Source organism: Haliotis rubra, unplaced genomic scaffold (genome assembly GCF_003918875.1).
Source record: "Haliotis rubra isolate DU_JTF1 unplaced genomic scaffold, ASM391887v1 Scf48, whole genome shotgun sequence".
In the NCBI taxonomy this organism is placed as follows: Eukaryota; Metazoa; Mollusca; class Gastropoda; order Lepetellida; family Haliotidae; genus Haliotis; species Haliotis rubra.
Window position 1 is genome coordinate 1,145,501 of NW_025767168.1, and position 23,183 is coordinate 1,168,683.

The 23,183-nt window shown below is 38.1% G+C and overlaps 1 protein-coding gene across 1 annotated transcript in view; it reads right to left on the minus strand.

The window, feature by feature from the left end:
• LOC124290983 (transducin-like enhancer protein 1) overlaps positions 1–23,183 on the minus strand; it is an 80,695-nt gene that overhangs the window by 22,882 nt on the left and 34,630 nt on the right. The window contains exons 5-8 of the mRNA XM_046727843.1: positions 16,344–16,406; positions 6,188–6,262; positions 3,016–3,205; positions 2,521–2,537 (exon numbers count right to left, since the gene is read on the minus strand). Coding sequence (XP_046583799.1) covers positions 2,521–2,537; positions 3,016–3,205; positions 6,188–6,262; positions 16,344–16,406 — 345 coding nt within the window. The remainder of the gene's footprint in view (positions 1–2,520; positions 2,538–3,015; positions 3,206–6,187; positions 6,263–16,343; positions 16,407–23,183) is intronic.

Sequence of the window (23,183 nt, forward strand, 5' to 3'; positions counted from 1 at the left end):
GATGCCTTGAAATATTGTAATTCCTCAGTGTTCCTCCCCCCTGTATAAATGCATCATAGCGGTTTTATTTACACTAGGATTTCATTGATCCTGAGCTTGGCGTTGGCATTACTTGGACTTCAGTCTCCATCTAAAGAGAATCAATCTTGCCGATTCATTTTCAATCTCTACTCAGACAAAGAAATCGGAGAAAGAAAGGACAAGCTTATCGGCAAAGCACACCTCCGAGAATTTCTAATCTTTGCGGGTAAACGTGTGGTGCGGGCGGAAGAACAAGAGACAAAAAGCCAGCCAATTAGCGAATGATAGATGAAGAATGGACTTTCAAAGCTATGGTATTCTCACTTCCCTGCGAGAAGCCACACAGAAAAGCAAAGCTCCTCACAGGGTTAGATTACGTGCAATTAATGAAGGCACGCTAATAGCCATGATGTTCGGCACTGATAAGAGTTATGAGTGTTAATGGATGTAATTTGAACAAACTGGACTACTTTTTGAGTGGTTATGTATTCATACACAACTCTTTCAATTTCCATGTTTATATTATTAATGAATGACGAATGGTAACATTGAGTCACTTAAACCTGAAGGCTTAGAATATATTACTGACATTTATTTGCCGATTGCAGAGACAGGTTGTCAAGTTCTTATATGAAACTTACCGCAGACATTAAGTAAATAATCTACAAAAGGTTATCCCTAAATAAAGGCATTTGCTTTTTGAGAAGGATACCCTTGTCTTTCTGTTTATACAGATCCGATGGGTAAATCCAGGGAATTTGAAACCCAAATGGAATATTTACTCAATGCAAACATGTTACTCCAATCTATAGAAGTAAACTCATTTCGCAGTGAAACGAGAGTAATCTTTTGTCCCCTTGTGAACAAACATCCCCATGTGTACAGAGGCGAACCCTGTGTTTACTAAGCGCCCCCTGCATTCAGGTTTTGTCGAACAATGTCGCAGTCGGCAAATCGCAACCCACAGACATCAAATATTGTCTAAGCTATGGCTGTGTAAACAGTTAATATCTAAAACCAACACTCTGCAGCAGCTTATATTTACTCTTCACACTCTCAGCCTGCACTACACATAAGCTCAACAAAGACACAAGGGAGAAATTGGGCAAGTTTTATTTAAAATGCCTCTCGTATTTGCATTGCAACAAAATAATGTTCCCCAGAGGGCAAACTAATTTCTGACTTTAGTACATGCAGATGGTTTAACGTTATTTGAGCAGGGTGACAAATACACAATCAATAGTGTGCATAATGTCGCTCGCAAATGTAAGCATTAAAAACAATGTACATTGTACAATATCACACTCACAGTCAGGGGATAAACATAGTTCCATACACGTTTATTTCAGTGTTCTCTGATCCAAGCTTTAATGTCATACGTGAAATTGTCGACATGGTTTTTGAAGTTATTGTGCAACCAAATCAATAGAAATTCATTCCACCACTAACCTGCTCGTAAGATACTCAATTATTACAGGAAACATTTTTTTTAAAGGACGGCATATAAAGTAATCACTTATAGAGCACTAAATACAAGGCGCATTAGATCCTCTTCCCGGTGAATTCCGTTTAGTAGAGCTCATCTTCTCCAGTTCTGATTTAAGACGGCATCCTCCATCCTGTTCTAAATTAATAATTTACTTGCGCCCGTACTCGATAATAGCTTCCTTAAGTTTCCCTTTGAAACGGTGTGTTTATAGGTGAGGTCATTCATGTATGTCACTATTGATTTGGAATTAAATTTCTCACATGCCCACTACCGCATTTATCATAAAAGGCTCTCCACCATTAGAACTACATAACCTGTTGTTTGATGCTGTACTGACAACATGCAAGCTGTATTTCTGTATATAACAAAGTCTGGACCACACAAACCAGTACTTCAGGGTCTATCTAGGCAGCTGGGATTCGATCACATGCAACAACCTGGGCCTAGATTTTTGAGCTCTCTTAAGCTAAGATTCGTATCATATACATTAACCAACTTGGTCTTAGCAAGTCTGACCAGACCAAGTCGATCCCGATCCTGTAAAGTAAGCCTCTTGTGACAAACATGGTCAGCGAGGACAGATCTATATAGTTTATATTCTGTCAAGAGGGTATGTTATATCACAATGACAACAGGGTATATTCAATGTCACCATGACAACAGGGTATATTCAATATCACCATGACAACAGGGTATATTCAATATCACCATGACAACAGGGTATATTCAATGTCACCATGACAACAGGGTATATTCAATATCACCATGACAACAGGGTATATTCAATATCACCATGACAACAGGGTATATTCAATGTCACCATGACAACAGGGTACATGCATTATCACAACTACAATCCTTCATTTTTCCATTATAACTATATACAACAATAATCACAGGATCCACAATATGTTGACATTGTAAGACCTATCTTAAATCATCAAATTCAAATTGGCATCTGTGAAATGTTTTCAGATGTGGTTGTTGTTTACTCAGAAATTGATACTTACATGTTTCTCTTCTTCTTCTATTCAGGAGCAATATGAAAAGGAACACAACAGCCAATGAGTGATCTCTCAATCATAAACATTTAAAATCTTTGAACAACATTTGGAACTGATGCTCATAAAGAGGAAATTTTATGGATGTCAATGTCTGTATTATGAGCAACACGACGTTGGAGAGTAAAATATACCCTGAACCACTGTCTTCCTTATATCACAGTAGCTGACATCCATAACATTTCCCCTTCATAAACAATTGCTCATATATTGGAAGCACAATGTAGTCTTTGTAAGTAAAGAAATTTGCAAGATGTAAATTTGTCAGTTAAATGACTGATCCCAGGGAAATCATTCATTAATTTAGAAAACTGTTAAAATTGTCCACCCTTCCTCCCCACCCAGCCCTTTCTAATTAAAGAAAAATAATCCTCCATCCCAGTCAGTATTCCTAAAAGGTGACGAGAAACAATCCAAAATGGCCTCTTGAACTTAGCAACTCACCATTGCGTTTTTCTTCCTTGTGAGCGTTGAGAACACTATGAGCATGTGCAGCGAAACTGGAGTTCTGAGACAGTGCCAGTAGACCCGAACCCGACACTGAGGGTATGGGGGGCTGAAGCCCTGTGGCGTGGGGTGGCATCGGGATGGGCGGGGCATGGGCATGGGGGAGGTGTTGAGCCTGCATCTGTTGCTGAAACACCAAACACAACATCCATCAGTAACATGTGTGTTTACTCACCCCACAAAATAACATCACTTTTCAACCATCAATAATTCTTTCATCAAATGTCATGGTAACCTCTGAAAAATATTTATTTCCCAAAAAAATTATTTTTCTAATTTCACCCACACACAACAAAGCATATTGTGGTTGCTACACTTCATGTTATAAGTCCTGAAACCTTACACATTAATGTTTGTTCTGGTCTAAACACATTGGTTTTCAAAACTGTATATGAATTATATGAAAAAATGCATCAAACACAACTCATTGTGTCGTGTTTCCACCAGCTGTGTCGTGGATTGTTGGAAGTAGATCTAGCATAAACATGGTATGTATGTGTGTGTGTTTTGCATCACGCTTCCCTAGCCTCATCTCAACGCTGACTATTTTGTCCAAGTGATTTGTTCCTTTGTTATCATAGAGCTGTCTGTCACAAAAACTGGTTTGAAAACAGGCCCCAGAAGGATGGCTTTGTTCAGCAAATATCAACAGTACAGTTAACACTGAAATAGGAAAATATTGCTTTTCTGCATAGAAATTGGAATATTAGCCAAATCAATTTAGCAATAAAAATTTTTTCAGATATTTTAATATATCTTACACAAATGGGTATTTGGGGCATGTTTGTTTGAATCTAAAGCTATATATAAAACATTGCCACCATAGCATATTGTTTTTCACACATGAAATGTTTGGGGTTTTTTGTATGATGACAAGCTGCGATTGCTTTGATGTAAGCACTTTCATAGCTAAATATTACCTGTGATATACACAGAGTCACATGTTAAATACAGAGATATCACACTGTCAGCGTCCGCCCGGAGAGCGGAAGGTCGCGGGTTCGATCCCCGACCACGTCATACCAATGACACACGCATGCACGTCATGACACACGCATGCACGTCGTGATATGCGTGTAATATTCTCCAGCGCGACATTAAACCAAAGTTCACCTCACCTCACCTCACACTGTCACCTACTTAGACTCTTTCAAGTCCAATGTCAAAACATTTCTGTTCAAGGAAAGCATATTCCTGCTAAACAAATTTGTAGCGCTTTGAGCGCCTGGAGTTTAGCGTTCTACAAATAAACTGTATTATTATTCATCAAAAGCAGATACCAAGCAGAATAGACTGGTTCCTGGATGACTTTAGGTTGCTTTACCTTTATTAAGTGTACAGACAGATCTCAGTTGCTGCCTGTTCCTAAGTGTTACTGCCAGCAAACAGCTTAGGCTTGCCTTAAGTTATACACACACAATTTTCTCAGAAGGGTATTATATTCTTAGTTTAGAAAATAAAAAAACCACCAAAATAAATTTTTATCAGCTTCAGTTGATTATGACTGTTATTTCATTGTGACATCACAGTAATCAGCGATATCACAATAGTCTGCAAGGTATTGTGATGCTGTTTCTTTGTAGCAATATCTCATAGGAATTATTGCTTGCTCCAAGAAATATCTCAAGTGGAAGCCATGTATAGTTGGTACTTCAGATTGACATTCCTATCTGTGTTACATTTTACTCGTTTACAAGAGGGGCGATAGGGTAGCCTAGTGGTTAAAGCGTCCGCTTGTCACGCTGAAGACCTGGGTTCGATTCCCCCAATTGGGTACAATGTGTGAAGCCTATTTCTGGTGCTTCCAGCCATGATATTGCTGGAATATTGCTAAAAGTGGCATAAAACCATACTCAGTCAGTCAGTTCATAAAACCATAATGGTAAAAATAATTTTTTAATACTCATCACCTCTGAGCTCTGAACACAGTAAAACTAACACAAATGACAGCAATTGATGTGCAAGCACATTGCAAGTAACTACCTTTTAGGATGTTGAAATGACATTATATAAATGCCATGGAAATGTGGACAGTATTTCAGGGGAGATTTTCTTATCTCACACATAAACAATGTTTTCTGATTGGCTGAGCACTCTTCTACTATTTTCAATGTATCCCGCTTACAAGCAAGTAACATTTTCTATGGTACCCATTGGGAATGCCAAACTGTGGGAATTCCGTTGGTACTTCTTGTTAGTAATTCTGTATCTCGAATAATTGAGTCACATAGGATGCACGGACATTACCGATGTTTTGCAAATGCAAAACAATGCAAGGGAGATAACTCTAAATTTGTTTTCTTGCTATGTTTTCTGCTAGATTCTATGTCATCTGAAAATCTAGCGATTGTTGGTATTGGCTAATTGCCTAACTCTGTTACTCCTCATCATGATCCGATACCCGTGCTTCAAACAGTTCAAAAGTAACATTGAGGTGTTCGGTAAGATAAATACAGTGTTCATTGGTCCCTCGGGGCCCATGGGTTGATGTACCCTCTGTGTTTGTTTATGTACATCAACCCATGTCCCGCTCGTGACCAGTGAACAACCTATATCTTCTGCAATGAATCAGACATTATTAGCCACAGAGAAGTCAATAGAAGTCATTGATTGTCTGTCAAAATGGATCCAAAATAACACCAGGTGTCCACAAAAATGGCAACAATGACCTCCATTACAGTCATCACCACCACTCTCACAATTTGAATAAAACAATTTAAAAAAGAAATGTCTTATTTGTTGTTTAGCAGTTAGCCACACAGTCATGCCAAGGCTGCTGGTGTATAAACAAGCCTGGAGCAGACACAGTGGTTGATATCATGAGTGTATCCCATGAAGTCATGGATGATGATGTTTAATCATCCAAGTGACTGAGTCAAAACACTCAATTGATCTAGACAGCTACAAATTGCATTTGTTACTGTTCTATAAACTAGGAATTAGGATGCAATAATTGTTTAGTAATTGTTCATATCTATAAACATAACAAATAAACATAACTATACATAAATATGAGCTGTCTTGTTTGACAAGAAAAACAAATATTGCAGAACATAAAGCTCTTTGCAACTAACTAATAAATGTGAACACAATAATCGAGGTTACCCACCCCAATAATTGCGTTAAGTTCCTGCATTGTCACCTGTTTGGCTCTCTCAACTGCTGCTGCCACCTGCTGCTGATGCTGAAACCAAACATCCACCAATCAGAGACAAGCTTACAACAATATCAACCAATCAGAAACAATTTTACAACCACATGGACAAATCAGAAAGAAGATGAAAGATGGCTAGTAACTCACCAGGTCAGTGGTTAGAGTATATGATAGTATCACTGTTAGCAGTTTAGTCTATTTGATGGAGAACAATTACCTCTTTTCATATTCTGCCCTTTTTAGCACTACCAGCATATACTCATCCCCTGTTTCATCCAGGGGTGGAAATAACCCATTGCCCGACGCCCGAGTCTAGTGGTTTTTTTCTGTCGGGCAAGCAAATTTGTATATCACACTGTACCAGTGTCCAGTTGACTTTCCAATATTAATTATGTTGTTTATTTAAAAAATCAACAAGAAAACGGCCGGTATAGTGGAAAAATTATCAGGGCAAGTGATTTTACATGTGCCACTGTACCGGAGTACACTAGCAATTTTAAAGTTATTTCCACCCCTGTCATCTCTGAGATTAACTGGCCTAATGGTTCTTTTATTTTTAGTTTTTTATCTTATACTTAGTTTTATTTATGCGACTACATGTTTGTTTACAAAAAGTATTACATGGAGCAATTGAAAAACAACATGAAAATAATAAAATAAAAAAACAAAAAAGAGGAATCACTGACATGCATTCTGATTTCAACGTAACACACTATATAAACCTCACTGACAATCAGGTTAAACAAACATACATATCACTTGAACACACTCATCCATTAGCACCTGCTAACTTCATTCTGAGTATTCTTTTACTTTCTGCTTTTTCATATTTCGTTTCAGAAAGACCCTCTCAAGTATAGTTTTTATATTAATATTTAAACAGGTATAAAGGTTACAAGACTCAGTGAGTGTTTAAAGCTTTTAAGTTTGGAGACAAGCTAGTTCTCTGATCACTTCATCAATGAAACCCTTATCAGAACCCGATAAGTTTAATGCTGATAATGTTCAGATCCCCGGAGAGATCCATGGGAAATTATTCCATTTTGCCAAAGATATTAGCCAGTGATATTCAAGGTTATCAACTATACAGGCCACCTGTGCCCTATTAATATTTGCTAAATGATTTAATACTGTGTTAGCAGCTTTCATCAAAGCCAAGCTGTAGTGATTACAGGCAACACCTGTCTCCTCTCAGTTTAGTTGGAACTAAAAAGCAATTGAAGGGCTTCCCGATTTAAATTCCCTTTTTCATAATTTAATTTTTGATACCACTGTTTTAACTTCTTTTCTGCTGTTTGGACTATCTTTCATTCAATATTAGCATAAAAGGATTAGAGCGATATTATTGTTGCATTTGAAAGGTGATTTTTCTTTCTGGTTTAATTTTGTCGCCTAACAGCTGGTTGTGTATCGCTGGTGTAACAATGTTTCAAGCACAGTCAGGTTTATGGATTAGAATATAAATCATCTAATCCAGCTATGCAGTCACAATATGTTGCAAATGTTGAAGCTTTCTACACGAATTGAATTGTTGTTTTGTTTAAATGATTATACCATTGTCACCTGTTTGGGTTTATGTTAAAACATATAGACTTGATAAATGTGGAAAGTATGGATTTGGTTAACTATGTCTAAAGTGATATGCCAATAGCAGTTTCACATTTTACTGTAGCAGCTTGAAGTGAGTTGTGTATTTTATTGTTGTCATTATACAAAACTGCATTTTTTTATTCATCAGCTCATAATTTTCTTAGGTAAAGTTTATATGACATTTAACTCGTCAACTGAACGTACAGGACACTGAAGCTGCTTCACTTTGTCCCTCATATAATAAAGGTTCATACATCAACGAACTCACACAACGTGAAAGTCAGGTGTTAATCGACATCTCTGGCTCCCCTGTGTAACGTTAAGGAATTGTATTTACCTGGTTGACTAAGACACTATACTGTAGATATCATTTATCACAGGATTGATGGGATGCGGGGAGAGTCATCTTACTGTCATTTTGTACGACATATGACACATCACTTAATCTCACAGGTCCCTTCTCTCAAATAATAAATGATCTGTCCCGTAAATCTTTCTCTAACACAACTTCAAATCAATATGGTGCACTAAGCATGCTAATACATAATCACAAAGATTGCTGCATTGGGTTCTGAGTCTCACTCGATTGTAACATCCTCACATACAGAATTATCCAAACTCGAAACCTACATTCCTGTTATCAACAAAACAAACAGATTTAAATATATTTAATTTTTATATAAATGTTTTGGTGAACAAAATTATGTTGCCATGGCTTCTGTTCTTAAAACTGAACCAGTGACCTGTAGGGCTGCGCAATATAACCAGTTTACTGGTATTTACTGGTTCATGCATGAAAACGATACTTATTGCGATACGCTGATTGAAAAACCAGTATTTTGACATGCATTTGGAAAACTTCGTAACATTCATAAATCTACGGATATATCCGTTTTTTAAATTGTTCCTTTCCTTGCTTCATTTGTGCCAAACATTATTTACATTTCTATTTTGTCATGATTAAAAGTTTTATTACAGCCTAATCAAGCATAGTGATTTTGTTGTGTTTTTTGCTTTATAAATCAAGCATTAACTCGATAATAAGTAGGTTTTTGTTAAAAATAACTTCTTGCAATATATTGCAATACATATATGCTTTCGCATCGCAATATATCGCAATATGAAAATTCTCTGCAATACCCACCCCTAATTACCTGTCAAGGTGAGCATCCATGCTGTTTACAGAACTGTCTAATGAAACAGCTACCCAGGATACAGCTGAGATAGCATCTACTGTAATCACTTATTGTCAACTGATGTTGCTCACTGGTATTGCCAATCAGCCGCAAGCTGTTAGATGCATATAAAGCCCATGTCTCCTGCTTCACTCACACAAATAATGTCTCTACATAATCAATATTGTTTGGCTACCAACTGATAAAGTTGTTACACAAACAAACATTTTCTAAACAATTATTTATGTTTGCTTTATATGGAATGTAAAAGTAGAGAAAATGTAGAAAACATCAAGATAACGATGAGTGGGTGAGGTTGACAGTGTTTAATGTGGTAATAAAGCCTTGAAGTGATTCTGGTCTTAATCAAATGTTTGATTCACCTTAGAGTCATACTCCCTGATGATGACAGATGATCCAATTTGTCATCATATTTGAAGCAGACAAACCAGTTATTATCATCTTGAAGCATGTAAACCAGAGATCATCAGGTCTGACACAGCAAACCAGTTATTATCAGGTCTGACACAGCAAGCCAGTTATTATCAGGCTGACACAGCAAACCAGAGATAACTAGGCTTGACACAGGCAAACCAGTGATTACCGGGCTTGACACAGCGAACCAGTGATTACCAGGCTTGACACAGCAAACCAGTGATTACCAGGTTTGATAGAGCAAATCAGTGATTACCAGGCCTGACGAAGGAAACCACAGAGTACCAGGCTTGACACAGCAAACCAGAGAGTACCAGGCTTGACACAGCAAACCAGTTATTATCAGGCTTGACACAGAAAACCAGTGAATATCAGGCTTGATACAGCAAACCAGTGATTATCAGGCTTGACACAGCAAACCAGTTATTATCAGGCTTGACACCACAGGCAAACCAGTGATGACTGGGCTTGACACAGGCAAACCAGTGATTACCAGGCTTGACACAGCAAACCAGTGATTACCAGGCTTGACACAGCAAACCAGTTATTATCAGGCTTGACACCACAGGCAAACCAGTGATTACTGGGCTTGATACAGGCAAACCAGTGATTACCAGGCTTGACACAGCAAACCAGTTATTATCAGGCTTGACACCACAGGCAAATCAGTGATTACCGGGCTTGATACAGGCAAACCAGTGATTACCAGGCTTGACACAGCAAACCAGTGAATATCAGGCTTGATACAGCAAACCAGTGATTATCAGGCTTGACACAGCAAACCAGTTATTATCAGGCTTGACACCACAGGCAAACCAGTGATGACTGGGCTTGACACAGGCAAACCAATGATTACCAGGCTTGACACAGCAAACCAATGATTACCAGGCTTGACACAGCAAACCAGTGATTACCAGGCTTGACACAGCAAACCAGTTATTATCAGGCTTGACACCACAGGCAAACCAGTGATTACTGGGCTTGATACAGGCAAACCGGTGATTACCAGGCTTGACACAGCAAACCAGTTATTAATTATCAGGCTTGACACCACAGGCAAACCAGTGATTACCGGGCTTGATACAGGCAAACCAGTGATTACCAGGCTTGTGATTACCAGGCACACAGCAAACCAGTTATTATCAGGCTGGATTACCAGGCTTGATACCATAGGCAAACCAGTGATTACCAGGCTTGACACAGCAAACCAGTGATTACCAGGCTTGGCACAGGCAAACCAGTGATTACCAGGCTTGACACCAGGCAAACCAGTGATTACCAGGCAAACCGGTGATTACCAGGCTTGACACAGCAAACCAGTTATTAATTATCAGGCTTGACACCACAGGCAAACCAGTGATTACCGGGCTTGATACAGGCACCAGTGATTACCAGGCAAAGCAAACCAGTGATTACCAGGCTTGACACAGCAAACCAGTGATTACCAGGCTTGATTACCACACAGCAAACCAGTGATTACCAGGCTTGATACAGGCAAACCAGTGATTACCAGGCTTGACACAGCATACCAGTGATTACACAGCAAACCAGTTATTATCAGGCTTGACACCACAGGCAAACCAGTGATTACTTTGGCTTGATACAGGCAAACCAGTGATTACCAGGCTTGACACAGCAAACCAGTGATTACCAGGTTATTACCTTGACACAGCAAACCAGTGATTACCAGGCTTGACACAGGCAAACCAGTGATTACCAGGCTTGACACAGCAAACCAGTGATTACCAGGCTTGACACCACAGGCAAACCAGTGATTACCGGGCTTGATACAGGCAAACCAGTGATTACCAGGCTTGACACAGCAAACCAGTGATTACCAGGCTTGACACAGCAAACCAGTGATTACCAGGCTTGACACAGCAAACCAGTTATTATCAGGCTTGACACCACAGGCAAACCAGTGATTACCGGGCTTGATACAGGCAAACCAGTGATTACCAGGCTTGACACAGCAAACCAGATTACCAGGCTTGATTACCAGGTTATTATCTTGACACCACAGGCAAACCAGTGATTACCTTGATAGCAAACTTGATTACACTTGACACAGCAAACCAGTGATTACCAGGCTTGACACAGCAAACCAGTGAGTGATTACAGGGGCCAGTGATTACCAGGCTTGACACAGCAAACCAGTGATTACCAGGCTTGACACTTGCAAAAACCAGTTATTATCAGGCTGGACACAGCAAACCAGTGATTACCAGGCTTGATACCATAGGCAAACCAGTGATTACCAGGCTTGACACAGCAAACCAGTGATTACCAGGCTTGACACAGGCAAACCAGTGATTACCAGGCTTGACACAGGCAAACCAGTGATTACCAGGCTTGATACAGGCAAACCAGTGATTACCAGGCTTGACACAGCAAACCAGTTATTAATTATCAGGCTTGACACCACAGGCAAACCAGTGATTACCGGGCTTGATACAGGCAAACCAGTGATTACCAGGCTTGACACAGCAAACCAGTGATTACCAGGCTTAACACAGCAAACCAGTTATTACCAGGCTTGATACCACAGGCAAACCAGTGATTACCAGGCTTGACACAGCAAACCAGTGATTACCAGGCTTGGCACAGGCAAACCAGTGATTACCAGGCTTGACTCCACAGCATACCAGTGATTACCAGGCTTGAACCACAGGCAAACCAGTTATTATCAGGCTTGACACCACAGGCAAACCAGTGATTACCGGGCTTGATACAGGCAAACCAGTGATTACCAGGCTTGACACAGCAAACCAGTGATTACCGGGCTTAACACAGCAAACCAGTGATTACCAGGCTTGACACCACAGGCAAACCAGTGATTACCGGGCTTGATACAGGCAAACCAGTGATTACCGGGCTTGATACAGGCAAACCAGTGATTACCGGGCTTGATACAGGCAAACCAGTGATTACCGGGCTTGATACAGGCAAACCAGTGATTACCAGGCTTGGCACAGGCAAACCAGTGATTACCGGGCTTGACACCACAGGCAAACGAGTTATTGATGTAGTGAGCACTAACCACACAGTCAGGAACATGTTCCACCCATTTGACTTCACTACACACCAACAGTGACAACCTGAGTTCCATTTACTCATAAGAAACAGTAGGTTTAGATTATCTCCAAGTACTACTTTATTAATGCTTAATGAATTAGATCTGTTCTGTTTATCAGTTGAGAGTATTCATCTGTCTGTGCCATCCTCCATTTCCTTCACCTATCTTGATAGCATCCTTTCATCTTGATAAGGATAAACTAGATGCTAATATCTTCAAGAAACCTATCAGTGTACCATGTTCGAGATAAGCTAATGTCATTTCACTCCATTATCATGTGTATACTTATCAGTGAACATGTACATTATGATTACAGATAATGATTACCATTTCTGACATCAATGAAATCAGATGTGTCTTGACGAGTACATTATTATCTTGTCATGTTTGAATAACTACTTTCATAAGATCTCTGTTGGCCGTTCACTGCTGTCAAAGAATATATACATGTGCTAATTTGATTTTACAGGTGTATTAAATTATCAAATCACATCAAATATGAAAAATATTATTTTACTTTTAGTTTGTGGATACAAGTGAACTAAACATAAAATAACAGGATTTATTTATTGAATATTTTAGACAATATTATGATGATGTGATAATAGTTTTGTTTTTCATTGCAAATATCTGTGACAGTATCTAATACTGTCATACTGACCTTCCTTTATCATGTGTCTTAGGGAGAGGATATACTGTTCATGAGCACCTCATATATTATCACTATTTGGTAGGCATTCATTAAAACATGCTTATGATATACTGGAATTGTACAATGGAAACTGCTTTTCGTACTATGTGTGAAGCCTATTTCTGGTGTCCTCTGCCGTGATGTTGCTGGAATATTGCAACAGCTGGGTAAAACCATACTCACTCACGTCAAGTCACTCAGTCACGTCATGTCATGTCACATCACTCACCCACTATCTCGCTAGTACAGATTGCTGATGAATATGGAACTGTGTTTGGCCACATATATCTACTACAGATATGCAAATGCTCCACTACAACTGAAATCTCCACAAGCACTTAAGCAAAACTATAACAAAATGTGGATCTTATCTGATGATCACAATGAACCCAGTGAGCCAGGCATATCTGAACAAGATTAACAACCAAAAGTATAAATAAAAGCAACAAAAGCCATCTCCATATTCATAAGAAATTTCTACTAAAAGCAAAGCCTATTGTACGATTCTGACTTATCGAAAACCACGTGTCCGTGAATACCTATCATATAGTGATAATCATAAAGATCACAATAAGCATAAAGCTAAACATTGTTGGAGGCCTTTAGCTCGATGGTAAGTTTTTAGTCTCCATCTGAATGATGTAGGTAGTCAGTTGTGTAATTCTGTCACAACACAATAATGGTAATCATTAGCTGCAAAAGCCACGACAGATAAACCATAAACTCTTTTGAGTGTGATATTTTATGAGTGTACTGCAAAACAGACAAACATCGCAGATGTGACGAGATGTTGCAAATACACTGCGTTAGTTTGTATTTTTTTACCCAATGCAAATACATAACCTAGACTGACTGAGTTTGGTTTCATGCTGCTTTTAGCAATATTCCAGCAACATCACGGCGGGGGACACCAGAAATGGGCTTCACACATTGTACCCATGTGGGGATTCGAACCCGGGTCTTCGGCGTGACGAGCCAACACTTTAACAATTAGGCTACCCCACCGCCCCAACATAACCTAGAGCATGGAACATAGGAAATACAACAATGATAAATGTTAATGATGAAGTAATCCTGTTCTTACGCTGTTTAGTTGTAAAAAGAGTTCCTGTATATCTGACCTTATGCTTGCTATGTATTCTATATATTTTATTCAAAAGTTTATTCAATATTATTATCATTGCTTTTGGTGAAAATCTGCATAAAGTGATCAGCACCAGCTTACCATTATTTACACAAACCACTTTCAGGATTACTGCTTTTGATGCATTAAAATAAACTCCACTTGACAGAGAATGGACACATATGTAAAAAATCTTTGACGCGTTAAAAGTCAAACTTGTAGTTTTACTAAACTGTTAATTTACTTCAACTGAATATTTCTCAGAACATTCCATTTTAACAGACATTTGGCTTTTAAAATCAATTAGTCTTTCACAAGATAAATATGATGCAAACTTTCTGATTCTCCTTCACTTTTAAATTGTTTTAGAAAAAGATAGTAAAATGTCAACTCATCTCAGAAAATCATTTAATTGTGTTAAGAGTTACCTACCCTTGCTGTATAACCTCAATGGGGAATCATACATGTTTTTGGGCAGAAAATGAGAGAATGATTGAGTTTGGTATAACACTGCTCTGAACAGCATGTCAGTTATACCACAGCATGTCAACTTGATGTTGGAAATAAGTCTGCAGTGTAATGGAAACAACTGAACATGGATATGCTGTAGACAAACCTAGAAACACTATCAGGAGGAGCTGGTGGTTTGGACTGATGTTATAAGTTTCTGGGCCCTGTTTCACCAAGTTCTTACCACTACGGCTGTTATAACTGTATGTAGTTGGAGTGTTTGTTGTTTAATGCTGCACTCAGCAATATTCCAGCTATATGGGGGCAATCAGTAAATATGTAAAGATCCAGTGATCAACTGCATGAGCATCGAGCTACACAACTGGGCTATGATGACACATGTCAACCAAGTAAGGGAGTCCGACCACCCGATCCAGTTAGTTGCCTCTTATGACAAGCATGGGTGGTGAAGAGGTGAGATGTGGTGAAATGGGGTTTAACGTCACACTTAAGAATATTTCGCTCATATGACGACATGCATGAGTGTGTATGTGTGGCTGCTTGTACTAGCCCAGACTGAAGCTGGTTTTATAGTGCTAGCCCACTGAGATACCATGCCACAATTAAGCATGAATGCCCTACACATGCACATTATACTGACTCCGAGCCGACCAGTTCTTGTTGTACCCATTAATGCCGAGTGCCAGGCAGGGATCAACAAGTACCATATTTTAACGTCTTTTGGTATGACGTGGCCGAGGATCGAACCCGCGACCTTCCGCTCTTCAGGCAGACGCTCTAACCACTACACCACAGTGACAGTCTGTTTGGTGAAGACCAATTCTAACCCGGATCTTCACGGGTCATACGCACAGCAAATTGTGCCACCTGAGATAAGCCCAGACTGCCCCCAGCTGGAATATGGATTTATACATTTTGAATTCATATAAAAAAATCCATCACTTCCTTGCCTTAAGATTGCCAGTTTCAGGACTATATACACATACAATATGATGCTAAATCACTTGAGTTCATGAACAATAAAAACAACATGACCAAAGGAGAACATAAATAGTGTCAACAAAACAGATATATTGAACATAAAATGTGATATAACTTTGCTAATATCCTCTTGATGTCTTAAGCAGATTCACATAAATATCTCAAACAGTGGAGAAATGTTATTTCAAGTTCAATAATGCATAATACCCTAGGGGATTTATTCTAGCCTTACTTGTAATACATAGAAAACATGAATGAGATCAATATAAAAATATTTATTCAAGGTATTGTCAATAATTCCCAATGTGATGGACAAACCAACCGTAAGCTGACAGGCTGGAAACTGAAACAACCCATATAATGATATGCATACAAGTCTTGTATAATGTGGATACAATTTTCAAAACACTGTCACAGTAATTATCTTTTGGAATTCCCACATAGCTATGGATACAGTGAATATAACATTTGCATGATTACACATTCCATCTAATCAAAATGGACATATCCATCCTTCAGCTTGGATGGTTAGTTTGAAACAGAAATTATAACATGACCTGTGAACTTACCTCTTGGGATAAAAACGGGATGACTTGGGCACAAATTGCATTTAGTCTTTTCGCTATTTCAGTCTGAAAGCAAATATTGAATAAAAGCATTAACAATTCACTCTCAGATCTAAGATTTCATTAAAAAAACATTGATGGAAAAAGACCCCCAAAAAATCCCACTCATAATAACTGTAATCCATCAATGGCTTCATCCATATTTATGGGCCCTTTACTCCCAGGAATATTTCTTCTTTCCTGTCTGTCACGACTTTATTAGATCAAACGAGAAAATTAAACAGGAAAAAACACAATAGTGTGTTTGGAATACAACAGACCCCAAAACAAGTTATTGCTTTTTCATTTTTTTAAGCAAGGAAAATCTTGTATGCATAAACTTTGTGTTTTAGCTATTCAGTAGACTGGCTAGCACAGATATATTCAAGTCTATTATATTGTGAATTTAAAGTGCTTCATATCCTTAAGAAAACAACCATGCTGTTTCAATTTTTGAAGAAGGCTGTCAAAACTTGAATTACTACTGTAATGTAATGTGGGCAGCAATTTTGTTCTTCCATATAAATTTTGTAATTATCCAACAGGGAAAAACATATATTTCATAGAATCCTTCAGATAGAGAAAAACACAAGTTTTTTTTTCTTTTTAATCATGTAAATTCCTCTTTTTAATCATTTATAAAGATATGTATTTTTACTGCAAATAGACATGAAAATCAGATTTGAGAAACAGAATTTAAATTACAGAATGAAATGTCAAATGAGTTTAAATTTACATACTAAAATGTCATATTTCAATTGGCTATCAAGTTTTAGCTCCACATAATGTGAATAATCTGCCCACACAACAGTTTATGTTTTTAACTACAAACAAATCACGAATCTTTATGAATACTATTTCACATGCTTGTGTTTTAAGCAATATAGATTTTTCAGAAAAAATATAACTACTAATAAGCAGCTTAGGTTTAGAGGTTTGATCCATATCATTAAGTTAATGTCCTACCCACGGACATGTGATCCTGCATCTTGACACAATCTAGGTTTTTGAGGTGTATTCAAAGCACACCTGCGATGAAGACAGCCTCTCATCTGTCCTTTGCTCATATATCGACTGACTGACTGAGTTTAGTTTTACGCCGCTTTTAGCAATATTCCAGCAATATCACGGCGGGGGACACAGAAATGGGCTTAACACATTGTGCCCATGTGGGGAATCGAACCCTGTTCTTCGGCGTGACGAGCCAACGCTTTAACCACTAGGCTACCCCACCGCCCCTGCTCATATATCGATGTCTCATGGACACATTACCTGCACAAGTTACAAGCTTTTTAACCTAGACATTACCATCTCAGGTTTATACTTATGAATTTTTTATGACATATTATTTGTGTACTTTAATAATTTGTTCAACTGATAATTGATCCCCAATGAATATAATATTACAATGATTGAAAAAAACCTAAAACATTTAGGTGAAATTTTCTCGAGGCACATTTTGATTAATTTAAATTTGAAGTAATACCAATAAGCAATTCAATGATACTCCAAAAACTGACATGTAATACATCTCATACAAAAACAACAATCATGACATTTTCAACTTTTGCAGTGCAACTGGCCTTGAGCAGCATCACATCAGTGATAATGCTATACCGTTCTTTCTCAAATCTCAAAGAGGGCAGTTTCAAATGCTGATTTTATTTAATTAACATAGCAAGGTATGGTTGTGATTACAAAGATTTTTTGAAGCCAGTGTGATACTTTAGAGAGAAAATCAGACAGATATTCAGAAACATCTACATAACTCTATATTTAGTGCAACTCTGTCATGAACAGAGATGTCACATCTTCCCACTCATGGAGCTTAGTCTTTAAGAACATAAATAAAATCATAATTTTTGTATGTACTTTAAACATTGCAAATGGTGCTTCATTTTCACCATGCAATATCTTTCATTGTGACTTACTGCAGTTATGTAAATAAAGTGACAACAATTATAAGCGTTACATTGTTGTGTCGAAGACAAAGGGACCTACATACATACTTTGAGCTCTCTAAAGTTCGACACAACCGAAAAATGATGAATGTAGAAACCCTGAGAATGGACCAAGCTTGTACTTTGAGATAATTGTATGTTTGACATATGAAAGTTTGACACAAAATACATGGATTAAAAGATTGTTGTGAATTCAGAACTTAACTTACTGCAAATGTTTGACTAAAACTTTGTCACATGACGGATCAAAAAGGGTGCAATTATTTGTTCCTTGTGCAAAAATGGTGAAACAGGGCAGACATGACAACACTGTACTCAGTAGAGATGCCACTTTTGGTAGCAACAGCTGGAAAACCTTTCATCCCAAACTGATTCTAACTGGCCAATGACAGTGTTTTAATAGTGCCAGTGAGTGTTGTTTTGGCTTGATCAGATTCTTGCTGGCAACTTTCAAAACATTACAGGTGCAAAAAAATAATTTTGTATTTTTTTGATGGCATATTTGTGTTATGCAAAATCATGACTGAGAATCGTCATGACAATATATATTTTGATGCATTAACAAATATACTTAAGTGATAAATGTGTATACCTTCTTGTTTATTATACGGAATTGGGTAGTCAGGCTCGCTGACTTGGTTGACACATGTCCCATTTGCGTAGATCGATGCTCAAGATGTCATTTACTTGGATTGTCTGGTCCAGACTCAAATAATCACAGATCGTTGTCATATACCACATATACCAGGTAGTTAGAATATTGCGAGTGCAGCATTATACAACAAAGCTAAAAACAATCTGATCAGCAGTATCTTGTTCCCGGTACACATACAACATATTTTATCTGTCAGGAAGTTTTTTCTTGGTGTTCTCACAACTCCTTCCAAGTCCTGTTATTGATACTGATTTTTGTTGTCAATCTGAAACCTTTTTTCAAAGTTCTCTTACCATGAACTAAGGATTACATAATAGGCCTTTAAAGAAGAGGTTTGGTCAGTAATGATTTGCAGTCAGTAAGAGATGCAGACTGTGAATCCTGCAGCAATTCAATAATGGGGTGATCATGTTTCCCACAGCTGAGACAGTGAATGACAGACTGATTGGGGATATGGTAACCTCGCGCACATTCAGAAGAAATGAGGATAGTTTTACATTATAAGAATTGGCTTAACACTGTACCCACTTGATGAATCCAAACACAGGTCTTGAGTGTGACAAGCCAATGCTTAAACCACTGGGCCATACATCTGCCCTTAGAGCATCTATAGACTAATGAACCTCTGCTATACATTTGTAGGTTTCCAAGTGGCCTCAACAGACAACACATCCTTGGGAGTTCTTATATCAAATTCACCACTCTGCTTTGATCTTGCTCAGGAGAGATTCACTGGCAGATCTATCATTCTTGTGTGTATCCATGCAATGCAAAGGAAACGATGACCCAGCATTTGAGAAATTCTTAAAATTGAAACATTTGCTTTTGATAAATATAAAGAATTCACTGAAGCAATCAGTGGAGTACTCATAAGTAAAGACAGTAAACCTTTGTATCTATTAAAAATGATATGTCAATCTGTTTTTATAATTATTAAGACAATTTCACATTTTAAACCTTTTGACTTCACAAAAACACTTACATCAAAGTACAGATTTTAAAGTCCAAATTTATATTAGGTGTTTATTGTACTGAATATTATGTCTTTTATCTTATATTTTCTAGACCAAATATAGTCAATCCCTAACTTAAAAATCAAGTTTTGTAGTTAAAATGAATTTGTGAAATTGGCCAATGTATGCAACCTTTGCTTTTATTCTAAAATGCATAATTTAATCTCTTTGTTAAATTGCCTTTTGCTTTTTTACATTTGCCTAGTTCAATTTGTGGTAAATCTTCAATCTACATGTATGGCTATTTGATCTAGAACTCGGGAGATTTGCAATTCTATGGTGGATGATGGCCATAACTTTGTCTCTCTATCATAGAACGTACTCAGCGAGTAATCTAATTTTCTCGTTCTGTGCATCTCCTCAAGTATATCGCGTGGTCGAGACAGATATCATTTATTCTGCAATATTCAAATAGAAAACATTTGCTCCCTCTCCAGACGATCTTCTTTCACACCATTTATTCTGTGCGTAATCCATAGCATTGTGATTCCGAGCAATAGCCTTTCCTGACGTTTCGGTCAGACCTAGTCCCCAAGCGTGCCATCTGTAACAGAATTACTTTTCTGCTGAAATCCCCCTTCTCCAAACCAATCAATCATGTGGTGCAGAAGGCAAGCTATTCTTCCGAATCCCACGTCAAAATCCCACTTAAGCATCCCAATATGGGCCAAGCATTACGGGCACCATGCTGTTTCAGCGTAAGATGACCATTGAAGCAACATTTGACAATGTGCCAGAGAAAACTCTTATTTGATCAAGTGGGAGAAAATGTATGGTGTAGTGTTTGTATCGGGGGTTCGGTAATGAAGTGTGCGCATCCCAGTTGATGATGTATTAATTCAGTTTTAATTCTGTTTGGGGACAATAAACGATCAATCTACTCCAAACTTCACAAACAATCCCTGTGACAACCGGAATGTGTAGGCAGGTTCATGTGGTCCTTGGTGGGACGAGGGTGAATGAAGTTTTTATCCCATACCTAGTAACACTGTCAAGGATGAGGTTTAGGAGGTAACTGAGTGAATGTGTTGTGTAGGATTAAAGGATTGAATGTTGTGTTGAAATGTGTGTGTAGGTGAGGCTAAAGGATTAAATGTTGTGTGTAGGTGAGGTTAAAGAATTGAATGTTGTGTGTAGGTGAGGTTAAAAGATTGAATGGTGTGTGTAGGTGAGGTTAAAAGATTGAATGTTGTGTGTAGGTGAGGTTAAAGAATTGAATGTTGCGGGTAGGTGTGGTTAAAAGATTGAATGTTGTGTGTAGGTGAGATTAAAGAATTGAATGTTGTGTGTAGGTGAGGTTAAAGAATGTTGGCGGGGTGAAATGTTGTGTGTAGGTGAGATTAAAGAATGTGTTGTGTGTAGGTGAGGTTAAAGGATTGAATGTTGTGTGTAGGTGAGGTTAAAAGATTGAATGTTGTGTAGGTGAGGTTAAAAGATTGAATGTTGTGTGTAGGTGAGGTTAAAGGATTGAATGGTGTGTGTAGGTGAGGTTAAAGGATTGAATGTTGTGTGTAGGTGAGGTTAAAAGATTGAATGTTGTGTGTAGGTGAGGTTTAAAGATTGAACGGTGTGTGTAGGTGAGGTTAAAGGATTGAATGGTGTGTGTAGGTGAGGATAAAGGATTGAATGTTGTAGGTGAGGATATAGGATTGAATGTTGTGTGTAGGTGAGGATAAAGGATTGAATGGTGTGTGTAGGTGAGGATAAAGGATTGAATGTGTGTAGGTGAGGATAAAGGATTGAATGTTGTGTGTAGGTGAGGTTAAAGGATTGAATGGTGTGTGTAGGTGAGGATAAAGGATTGAATGTTGTGTGTAGGTGAGGATAAAGGATTGAAAGACATGCTGAAGGTTAAGGTGTAGTTGAGGATGCAGGAAATAACGTTGTCGAAGGTGTCTGTGTCAGGAAGATTAAAGGAATTAATGTTATGTTCCAGATGTGTGTGCAGGTAGATTTAAAGGAATCAAGTCTACCTGTGGAAGATCATCCAACTCAAACACAGTACAATGACTTGTACACAAATCAGCCCTTGTTTTATCCTGGCTTTAAATGAACAACTGATTTGCCTTTCAGACTTTACCCATTAACATGGCAGCACACATTGAGGTGAATACCTGGTATCCTCACCAGTTGATAGTGATTCATAAACACATGTTTATAACATACATGGAATCAGTGGACGCATCTTTTGGCAGAGAATTCTTATGATCATGGAAATGGTTATATCGCATATATTTACAGTGTGCTGCTTTTTTCAATGCGTATATTTTCAATCATATCTGCATGCGTTACAACTCCGGTCCCCAAATCACAGATTCCTGTACAGTGACTACCATCCGAACATTAAACAACACATGGAGACAATTAAAACCTTATTACCTCAGTTTGATATATCTTCAATGTAATTCAATCCCCGGAGCTCCAATAAGAATTCTCCAACTCCTACCAAACCCTTTTAAATGTTTTACAATTTCAACATAAAAAGATATTTCCTCCCTTCTGCACTTTGTGTAGTGGACTTCTGCCATTATAAAGTATTCAGAAGCTAACAGTTTTGAAAGTGAAACAGATAGTTTTTATTATAAGACCACCCTTTGAAGCTTACATTCCACTGGCGTTATATACATCAAATACATTACCATTATTTGTTTTCTCAGTTTGTCAACATCAAAGGCATAAAATTTGCTTTTTTCACAACTGTGAGTATGATCACATCACTTTCAAGAAACACATAGGGGAGATATGGATTTATCTCCCTTCAGTACGAAATGTGATCGCAGTAATGCTGTTTGGTCGAGCTATTATACCGTCCCTAATGCCTCCCATGTCTACCAGTAGACTTCCCATAAACGTCACAAACCTAGCGCGCTAATCTGTGATCGGTTAAAACCTGTGGGTATCCTCTTCATGCAAACCGCTAGACAATATCAAATAAAACTCTACTTGGGCCTGTAATGATGGGTTAGACATGTGACTTGTGCTATCTTTGATTGGACGTTCCTAACAACACCGAGGAAAAAGATTGAATTATTTCTCGTAGCCAGTTTCACTTGATTACTCTCAGACTAATACAGTTGGAAGCGACAGCCATTAACAACTGAAGTCGAACAGGGACGGACCAATGATCATTGGCTGGATTCAATGCAGTGAATCATGAGAAACACGGTTTGAACTT